This window comes from Andrena cerasifolii, chromosome 1 (assembly GCF_050908995.1).
Source record: "Andrena cerasifolii isolate SP2316 chromosome 1, iyAndCera1_principal, whole genome shotgun sequence".
Lineage (NCBI taxonomy): Eukaryota > Metazoa > Arthropoda > Insecta > Hymenoptera > Andrenidae > Andrena > Andrena cerasifolii.
The window spans coordinates 26,808,476-26,819,187 of record NC_135118.1 but is presented as its reverse complement, the minus strand read 5'-3'; the positions used below and the strand labels follow the sequence as shown (position 1 = coordinate 26,819,187).

Below are 10,712 nucleotides of genomic sequence, written 5' to 3'. Positions count from 1 at the left end.
TTCAAATTGCGAGACATCGCTCGTCGCGCTACTGTAAATAAATTCGTTTCATTAATTACCGTTACATTTCTTCTGTTTAAATGTGATACACAAGAATATTAGGAACTTGTTGCCGTACCTGACTACCTACTTGGCATAAAGTTATACTACGCAGTTCAATATACGATTTATTTAATCGGAGATTCTCATTTGCTGCGAGATACATTAATATGATTCTTCCACGGGTAATAGACGAATTTCCTGTACCACGTGCAGTGGCGGATTTAAGAAAAAAGGCCCAGGTGGCAAACGTGTTAAGGGGCCTAGTTTTCGGAAAAATGAAGAGGTAGTTTACTAAAAGGGGGTAAATGTACAGAAAAATATAGAAATAAAAGTCCTTGGATAAAATCATAATTTATTTTTTAAGACAGGGCCCTTGGGGGGGGGGCTTCTCAGCTGGGCCCATTTTTCGGGAAACTAAAGCGGTAGTTTACTGAAAACGTGCTCAGTATAATAATACAGAAAAAGAATATTTGGATAAAATCATAATTTCTTTTTAAGGATAGGGCCCTGGTGGGGCCTTCCGAGCAGGGGCCCAGGTGGCAACTGCTCATGGGCCGCCCTATTAAATCCGCCACTGACCACGTGATTTATTCGCAGAAGTACTGAACAAGCCAAAAATGCATTTAGAACAGCCTGTTTTCCGCCGATGATTCAGAACAATAATACCTATTGGCTTATTTAATAATCCTTGAATCAGCATCAAACTTTGATAAAGTTGCGTGCTAATTTATGCCCCCGCAGATATTTTTAGCAACGTAATGTCGAGATAAGAAAACGCTCGAGTGTCATTTATAAAAAGGATACAGTGCAACAATTTTATTTTTTTTTTTGTTTTTCAAATAATACATTTATATTCAATGTATACATGCAACGCGCCGAGCATTCTTGGTTACAAACAAACACGAGACATGACGTCCGAAGGCGCCAGCTCTTTAATAACAACGTTTCTGGCTGCCTGCGCTTTTACGGAGGGCGCGAATCCATCAGAATTTGAAATCACCGGTCTCCGTGACTCACTAGCAATAAATTAATACGATCAACTTTGCTGGTTGAAATCTCTCAATTTTAAATCCTATTACTTTAAACAATTCAACATTATACAAAGAATATCCATGCATTTTTCCAGTGGAAAGAGATTTAAACGAAAAGGAAGAAAAATGATAGACTAGAATTTAACAGATTGTCCAATCGATATATATGTATGTATATCTCCATATAAAATGTACATATCCCCTGTAAAATTCTTACGATATTATGTTACTGTTACGAGCTAAAAGGCTGCAACAAACTATTACATCACTTATCTGACAATGTACTGCCATGAGTATGAAGTGATACAACATTTACGTAATTGTGGAAAGTTTTAAACAATGGATATATAAATAAAAGGTCGTGAACTAGCGTAACGGACGCTGGGAATCTCAGTATGTTACGCGTGAATAAAAAGAACCAAAAAAGAGAGAAATACATTTTAAATATCACTTCCTTCACGATGGAAATATCTTCAGAAATCAGTCTGCATGTTTTGCCCGATGTGGGACAATTAAATATCGTTGTTCTCGATTTCACGTCGAAATTTAAGAAAATATACGTTGAACATTCGTCGCAACATCTACTGGGAGTTCGGTGTACATGGAGCTCCATTCGTTTGGAAAGTCTCGCTGTGCGGACTTGATGAATTCCATAACGAAGCCCTTTGCCTCTGCAAAACCGAAACGTGAATGCAAGTTCCAATATATTAGCTGTAATTATTTTAATACGATAGAATGCTTTATAACGTACCATCGTCGATGGCTCTCTCCTCGTGCAACACGCTGACTGCTACTTTAAGCAACAATTGCATATGGGGTTGTAAAATGGAATGGCCAGCCTGGTATAACGTTAGTATACTCTTAAACACCGTCTTATTCTCTTCGAAGTCTTCCTTCAATGGCAACTGATTAACAAAAACTGGGAATATTTGGTCGAGAGGCAGGCCGGAGTAATTGGCGACGATAAGTCTGGCAATTGCGCCGACGACGTTGTCACGAGCACCTGCGTGAGATTCTTTAGCGATCGCGTTCGACAAAACTTGTAAAATATCAGGGTAATGTCTACGAAATTATCGCTCAGGAACTTTCCAGTGTCTCATTTTTTAAACATATAGCTACGCGATGTGTTGCGAACGTTTCAGGTGGTTAGTTAAAAAAGGATACGAATAGACTGCGTCTTTGCCATGCAGCGCGAGCTCGCCAATCCCATAAATTACATTATTGCGAACTTCGGCACTCTGGTCGTTCGTGAGCCTCAAAAATATAGGGAGAAGTTGAGGTATGAAGGCAGCCACCGTATGCTTAAGTCCTGCGAAACATTCTGAGATTGTACCAACTGCGAATGATCTCTGCACTTCGGATTTGTTCGGTTTCTGGAAAATATTGCTTAGTTATTAAACGTGCCAGTGTAATAAGTACCGGCTGAAGCACAATATAAATGGAATCGTACCAATCTGTCTAAGAGCATTGGCAGCACAGCTTGGAAATAAAGCGCAAAGTCTTCTGGAGGGATTACTTTGCCGAAATTAGACAATACATCGCCGGCACACTCAACCAGCAGTTCATCTTGTTCAGCTTCGGTCTCTACGTCTTCTGCTTCTTCCTGATCTTGGCATTCCGTTTTACCTAATAGTGTTCGATGTATATGCAATGACTGCTCAAATAGTAGAAGTGTAATAACTTTAAGTTTAATACCCACTCGACATAACGTCTGTGACACAATTCATTATAGCTTCTTTATGGCCCTCTCCAATCAGAATATCAGACTTTATTTCTTTTATAAGCTCCGAATAAGCATCCAAACCACTGATAACCACCGTTGGTTCGTTGTCCAGTCTTATCAATTCTGATAATTTTGGTATGAATACGGCGAGAGCTTTCAGTAAGGCTTCTTTTCCTTCGTTAGTATGAATCTTCGAGAAACTAATACAAAATTGTAGAAGAGCGTCAATAGTGGCTTTACGAATATCTTCTTGTGGGTAATTAGTCAATTTGAAGATTTCCTTGAAAGAATTCTCAAGGTATGGCAGGAATGCTTCTCTGCAATAATATTGAATAAGTAGAAACCAATGTGTATAAAATGGATAAATGTATATATAATAGAGGAATAGTTTACTCTGTGTGTTCTGCAATTTCTTTCAAAGCCAAAATTGCTTCCTCCTTCTCTTCGATGTACGCATTCTCGACACTGTAGCCTGCTACATCATCGTCATCGTCGTCTTCTTCGTTGTCCGTATTCTCAATATCTTCTTCTCCATTCTCGCTCTCATTATCACTAAGATCTTCGTAAATCGGAAAAGCAGATGTCTCGTCTTCTTTAAAGTGAGGCTATTAAAAATCGAAAGAGGATTGTAAATTAGCATTTGACAATTTACACACCACTCTTTCTACACTTCACATACCACTATGCCTTCCGAGCTTTGTATACTCGTTATCATGTACTCGACAATTTGCGGCAAAGCAGTCGCCATTTCCTTTTTCATTATCGTGCTAATGGAAGCCAACAGTCCGTAAACAGATTTCCTTAAATCCGGATCTTCTGTTTGCTTTAGTAGTTTCATTCCAAAGTTAAGAGACCTTTCGGCCAGAGGTGCAAAATTCTTATCGCCTATTGTTCTCGCAATCACTCCGAGAGTATCTGCAATATCAGCCAATTGTTAACGAAACTATTAAACTCTATACATAAAGTTTTAAGCACCACGATACCAACCAACTGCTTGCACCTGAAGACACATGGTTTCGTCTGTTTGTTTTTCCAGAAGATAACCATTAAGAATGGAGATGATCCTTTCGAAGTATGGCAGCATGTGCTCCTTACTTGCCAATGCAGCCGAACCTATAGCGCTCAGTGATAATTCCCTAACGTGAACAGGAGTGTCGGTAGTAAAAATCTCGAAAAGCCTCTCCATCAACGTTGGCAAGTAAGGTAAAAGACTTTCGTTCAAATTTTCGCAAAACATTTCCAGTGCGTAGAACATACGATCAACTGATGGTGGTTCTTTCTTCTCTTGCTTAATGTGCGCACATATTTGACCGAGATACTCGAACAGTACAGGCAACAATTCAGAAGAGTATTGCGAAATGTCTGGTTGTAAATGTTCGGAGAATTGTCCGAGGGCGAAAAGGGCAGCATTGCGCACCACAGGGATAGAATCCGTAATTCCTTGGCAAGTACATTGCAAGAAAGATTCCAGATATTTAGTGCGAATGTACTCCGAACAGCCCTCTGCTAACACTGCCATTGCTAAATACGATGCCTTCTTTGCGTATACATCTGTACCTTGCAGGCTAGGTTCTATATATTGCAACTGTAAACACACACATTAAGTTTGTGTTTAACGGGGGATTTTTACACGTACGTGAGGATCTTACCAATTGGGGAATTAATTTCTCCGGGGGTAAATGAAGCGCGAGCAAATCTAAAGTCTGAGTAGCACAAGTTACAGGTGTATTGTCTTCGTTATCACCGCTGAAGTAGACTTCATCGTTGTCATCCTCGAGGCGTGTGGACATAAGGGCGAACAGCAATTCTATGAAATCATAGTACGAGATTAAGCTTTTATACAAGAACCAGAAACTTCACGATGCCGACGTCGCTTACCTACGATAGGTTCAACAAGCTTATGTTTTATTATGGCTTTCTTCTTTGTCCTAGCCAACCAGCCGATAAAACCAACTGCTTTAACTCTAAGAGCATCATCTAATGATTTATTACCAGCAATAGCGAGGGACATACTGACGAGTGGTTTGACATGAGGAGCTATTACGGCGATTGCATTTTCACATAGTTCGTCCAGTAGTTCAAAGCATTCGATGGCTTTGTCTTCGTCAGTAACAGTGAGAGCTTGAATCGTGGCCATTACTTGGGGCATCATTTGATGATATGCATTTACCATCTGCGACGATAACTTATCGTTAAATATGTTCAATCATATGCTTCGTTAAAGGGTCATTCTGGTAATCACGCCGCAAAATTCGGCAACATTCAGGCTTTTTTTCTCAGTGAATACCCTCGTACAATCCAACTCTGACAAAGTCAATGACGATGTTACATTTGTGACGGCAATGGCAAAATATAGTATAAGATGCCTAAATTGCAGTAACATTATTTATAAAAAATCTTACAGGAGATATACCTATTTTATGTATCAAATGTACGAGAATATTTTTTTGATGTATTTTTTTATTACCTATTTATGTGGGATTCATTCATTTTATATTCAATTTTTTCGTGAAACCAGTTTACCATAGAAATTTTGCTATGGGTCAAACTGACCCTGCATTCGTCTTACGCGATCATATCCACCATTCGTCTTTCGAGAGTTAAGCAGGTGCCAGAATTAGCCACGTAAATCAAAGTTTAATAAAATTGCGCGCATTCAAACTTCGTCTCAAAATTTTCCATTTTTACTGAAAGTTGGAATGCGAGCAATTTTGTTAAATTTTGACTTACGTGGCTAATTCTCGCACCTGCGATAGCGGTGCTCATGATTAAAAATCAGCTAGGTTTTTTTATTTCAGATGAGTCTGTGAGCCTAAATCACTCCCGCCAGGGAGGTATTTCTTTTCAAAAGCGCGATTTTGAACTCCAGGTAACATTGAAAAAACACAATTAAAAGTGTATTTAAAAAATTGTTCCATATACATTACAAGTAGCTTAATAAATGAAAAAAAAAGTTTGACTTTGTTATTCATTGTATTCACTGAGGGAAAAAAGCCTGAATGTTACCGAATTTTGCGGCGTGATTACCAGAATGACCCCTTAACTGTGTATATTCCATACAATTTACCATCTGATCCCCTTCGACTAAGAGCACAAGATTTTGCATTATTTTCAGAACATAATATGCTACGGGGTGTCCTAAATCTTGTATACTGTTCAACGTCTGACCCAGAAGCAGTACGAGCGACCCAGCGTGCGTCAGGTACGCTTCAGGTGCAACTTCTGTCATAACTGACAAAGTATACGTTCCCAGCTATAACAAAATTCTACCTTACAACAAACATCGAGAGTTCACAAGTATCGCTTCAGATTCTTCCTACCTCTTTATCATTCAAGTTTTCACTAGTAACTAACTGCTGCACAAACTGCAAAACCTCTGGCCACCCGTTATTTGGTAATTCATGTTTCACGATCACACCTATCAGCTGTGCGATCGCGTTCTTCACCATTTTCTCTGGCTCATTAACCAGCGCCTAAGGAATTATAAAGATTATTTACATTCTTCTCGACACGTGCTCCTCGACCCGAAGAGGTCAAGCTTAACTTCTGCATTACCTGCAAAATCAGCGCCTTGAATTCAGTACGTGTCTGCAGCGGTAACTTCAACCAGTGGCTCCCTTTGCCATAACGCTTCCTAAGTAACACAGCCCCATATTGCCGTATCTAAACAGACATATTTCTTTCGCTAGGAGAAATTGATAACACGACTGAGCGATTTACAAAAGAAGAGCACAAACCTGAGCCGTCGACGACGATACAATGAGTTGGCATAACGCCGCTGTGCTTTCCGGTTTCTTAAAAGCCTCCCTAAGTTCCGCTGTCCCCTGGAATTATCGCACTGCCATGTTAGGTTACATGAAATACACAAATCTCCGTACCAAAGTTCTCCGGGACTGCTTATCGAAAAACGAAGCAGAGTTGCATACGCGTTTAACAGAGAACCTTAAGTCGTACATGACGCGCATATTAAAACACCGAAGAACAACCGCGGGGGAACAGTTGCAGAGTGTAAAGTGTTTCATTTACTGTGCCGATGTAATGTTCGGGGAACGCAAACCGGCATCTGCTAAGGCGTACAATGACGATTTAGCAAGAGAATTTCGGGAATATTTAAAATGGTTATCAATTCGGGCGAACACGTGTTTTGAACATGGCAAAGTTTCTTCCTATTATTAACTGTCAGTTCTCCAAACGTACCTGCTTTATAGACGAGTTGTCGGCTACAAGTAACTTCAGCAGTATCTGCTCCATTATTGGTTTAATATTAATAATAAAATATGTATTTGGCAGTACTTCCGAATAAAGCTGCCGGTTGTCCACTACCGCTGTTCTGACCTGTTGGTGACGTCTGTACGACACCTTGGTGCGCAGGCGCCGCTGCCACCATAAGCTCGCTATATAAAATCACCAGTGCTACGCACATTCCTACAATAACTCCGTCGCCATGCACGTGAACGCTGTCGATGTTCATAGCGAATTCGGTACCTCGCACTGACTCTGCACTGATGCCAGAAAATTACTTGGATTGGTTGTTTCTGATAGAAAGGAAGATAGCTCTATAAGAATCAACCAATCCAAGTCATTTTTGGCACCAGTGTAGAGTCAGTGTGAGTTACCGAATTCGCTATCAGTGTACATACACGTTCTGCGCAATAAAATATAGCGTTAGAGGATAAAGGTAGAGAAGAAATTCTTACTAGCGTAAAATTTATTGTATTCCTCGAGACAACAGATTTATATAAACAAAATGGCCTCGATTCTATAAAATATGCTCCTCACTGTAGTTACATATTTTCATTTTTCAAATCCATGTATCATTGCCGCCAAGAGGAAATTTATAGTAGCCAAACAGATTCGTGTTTTGTAGATGGCGCTTGTGCAGCGGTAGTTCTGGATGAACGGGTACGGGATTGTTTTCCAAAATTGAAATTACGCTTATCGTTTTTAGAAGACGTTCATTTAGAACGTGCGAGTGCAACGGAGTTATTGGACAATCAAAGGTTTCTGTTAAATTCGTGAATCGTTGCCACCTGAGTGTAACCTGTAGGAAAATCGAAGTTTCCCGCCTGATGCAATGAGAAGGTAGGACTTCGTTTACGATAAGTAAATCAAGTGTTATATAGTTTATTAAAATATTCTCGCCGCATATACATGTAGTTGTGAGAGGAACATCGTTCTTTCCTGTTCCTCGATATCTACGGATATCGTGTTCACTCATTGGACCGCCCTTTGGCGTAAACGATCGTTTCCTTTTTGATATCGATAATTTAAGACCAGACTTTTTATCCCCATGCCTGCGCAGTGTAAGTCACGCGAACCGTTTGTTCCGACTTTGTCTAGCCTCGCAACGCGTCGAGCAGTTTATTATTTTAGAGCGAATCCCTCCCACCCGTTTCCCTCCACTCTTCCCTCTATATCCCATCTTCACCCTTCTCTCGGCCCGTGCCCTCTCTGTCGCTTCCTCTCTGTTTCCGTGACCGCTTCGATACGGAGGCGCCTTGAGATAATGCAGTCTTCCAAATTCTTTGGATCGTCGTTTTAAAAAATCCACGCAAGCGTCGATTCGTGGAACTGCGTGCGTGGAACACTTCGGGCCACCGGCACACACCGTTGTTTTTCGATTCGTCGACCGAGACATTCCTCTCTGTCGTTTTCATCTACTCGCTCCCACTTTCAGGTTGAAGTATTCAGTTGATGCATATGATATTACCAATGGCCGATGTAAGTTCCTTTGTTTATGGCGGGGATACAATAACAATTGCTGGCGCTGGCTTGCGACGTGAGAAATGTCACAGGAACTCAAAAAAAATGAAATAAATGAAATAGTTGAAAAATATAAAATATTACAGGGCAATTCCATACGTTCCAACCTAATACATCGTTAAAGTATCGCAACTGGCGACGAAATTCACCCTCCTTCGCGCCAGCACTGAAAACTGGCATAACTCTCCGTTCGCTTATCTGTTATAGTAAATGTATCTTGAGTTACGCCTCTTACGACTCAAGAACCGACACTTGTCCCGGAATTACGTACACTGGATCCTCGGATTCGCCACAAGTGGATAGTCATTGATGCGAGTGTAGGTTAAAAGAATCTCCATTTACAGAGATGTCGCAAGTGGCGTGCCATAAACCCGTGGAAAGTAGGAACGATCGCTAGGAGTGCTTAAGTTTGCCACGAGTGGGCGGTCTTACTAGAGCAAGTGCGGTTTTAGGTTAAAGAATTTATGTCGGGATGAATGTCGAGGCTAATGAACGTCGATTCATGAAAATAGAGATTTCTTTTATTAGATGGGTGCACAAGTGCGTTCGCTCACTGTTAGGTGTTGTTATTGTGTACGGAATTGTATTTTCCACTACATCTTCTTGTACTTTCGCCAGAAATTTGGCAACACTAAAAACAGTTTGGTCAATCAAATTTGCTATCTATTTTTACTCTTAATTCAGATTTTGCTTGAATAAAGCGAACGAACTTTCGCACAGACCCAGCAGAATAATACTCAAATTCTGTTTTAAGTGATCCTTATAAGATAGAGCAGACAGATTTTCCTGAATCCAGCAAGACAGCCAGGCTGACAGGCTACCTACCTCGTCGAGGAAAAATATCGCAGAAACACGAAGTAGAAAAAGCACGGCCAGAAGACGGCGGGTAGCCTGTCAGCGACGTCATTGAGTGACTCCTCTTGCACCTCGTGCATATTCGTCGTCTGGTTTACGTGCATTCCAGACGACGCGCGCAAGAAGTGGCTCTTTTCGTACCAACTTAGTATCTGCATCACGTGCTCTCGATGAAAATCGGCCAAGAACACTTGAACTCTTATTTTATAGGAAACTTTGATAAAACGCTGCAGATACCTGGTCGAGGAGCAATCTTCTGACTGTATAGAAAAACCGCAGGGAAATCACTCGATGGTACGTTTTCAATTTCGAAGTACTTCACGATGCATTACGTTGCGCTTCACGTTCCACGGTAAAATAGAATGCGCGAGACTGTAAGTACCATAGGGAAGTTTATGCTCTCCCTTATCAGTTCAATACCTAGACACGCAAATGCTATACCGGATGTCACGCAATTTTGGAACACCTTGTACACTCGTTCCAAACTCAATTTTATACCAGAAACATTGGGACATCGCTCGAGAGATTCTTTTGAAATATTAAAACAAAGCAAAGCAGAGATTGATAATATTGATATTCCATACGGAATAATTGATAGATAGATGCGTGATAAAGAAGAGGACAGCGATGCCTATGCGAATGAAGAACCGGGGCGGTGGAGAAAAGTCTTAATGCGAAATTAATGTCGGTGATGAATCTGTTTCGTGTAAGCCGACGCCACATGCGATCCGCCATCTCGCATAGCGTCCTCTAATTTATTACATAAGCAATAGCCTCTCTTGATATTCTCTAAACCGATTCAAGGGAGTCATGTACAGGGTGTTCAGAAAATCGTGGCACAAATTATAACAGGCATATACTCCTCATTGAAATATACAAAAAAAAATGTTTGCAAACACAAATCCACTGTTTCCAAGTCCTAACAAGTTTTCTCTATTGTCTTCTCTATTATTAATAATCTCACCCCTCGATTCTGTCGACTTCTAAGAAACACAGTGTTTCAGAGTTTTAACAAACATACAAATTGTTGCATAATCAACACTGCCAAAGACGAAAGAAAAAATGTGATAGCAGTGAAAGTATACAAGCAGAGTTTCGAAAGGGTGATTGCGCAGTGTGCCTAAATTCTTCAGCCACGATCTGATTCACCCGCGAATTTCCCATCGGCGCTCCTTGTTTCTCTTCCTTGACCGCGATAACGAGGATCTGGATCGAGTGTCGCCACACTATTTCGAGCGGCGACAGGATTGATTATCGCCATGGCAGAGCAGCATTCCCTCGAAGCGGCGCGCACGTGA

General features: G+C 40.8%; 1 protein-coding gene across 1 annotated transcript; it reads right to left on the bottom strand.

Annotated features, from left to right (window-relative positions):
• Positions 1 to 825: 825 nt before the first annotated feature.
• On the bottom strand, positions 826 to 7,159 carry LOC143373308 (importin-4). Its single transcript, XM_076820456.1, has 15 exons — positions 6,994 to 7,159; positions 6,534 to 6,620; positions 6,352 to 6,459; positions 6,117 to 6,269; positions 5,864 to 6,049; positions 4,675 to 4,969; positions 4,446 to 4,603; positions 3,784 to 4,381; positions 3,476 to 3,711; positions 3,190 to 3,401; positions 2,773 to 3,113; positions 2,524 to 2,699; positions 2,238 to 2,446; positions 1,825 to 2,135; positions 826 to 1,744 (listed from the first exon to the last, which is right to left on the bottom strand). Exons 1-15 carry the CDS (start codon positions 7,045 to 7,047, stop codon positions 1,620 to 1,622), a joined length of 3,249 nt encoding a protein of 1,082 aa, XP_076676571.1. The 5' UTR covers positions 7,048 to 7,159; the 3' UTR covers positions 826 to 1,619.
• Positions 7,160 to 10,712: the final 3,553 nt, after the last annotated feature.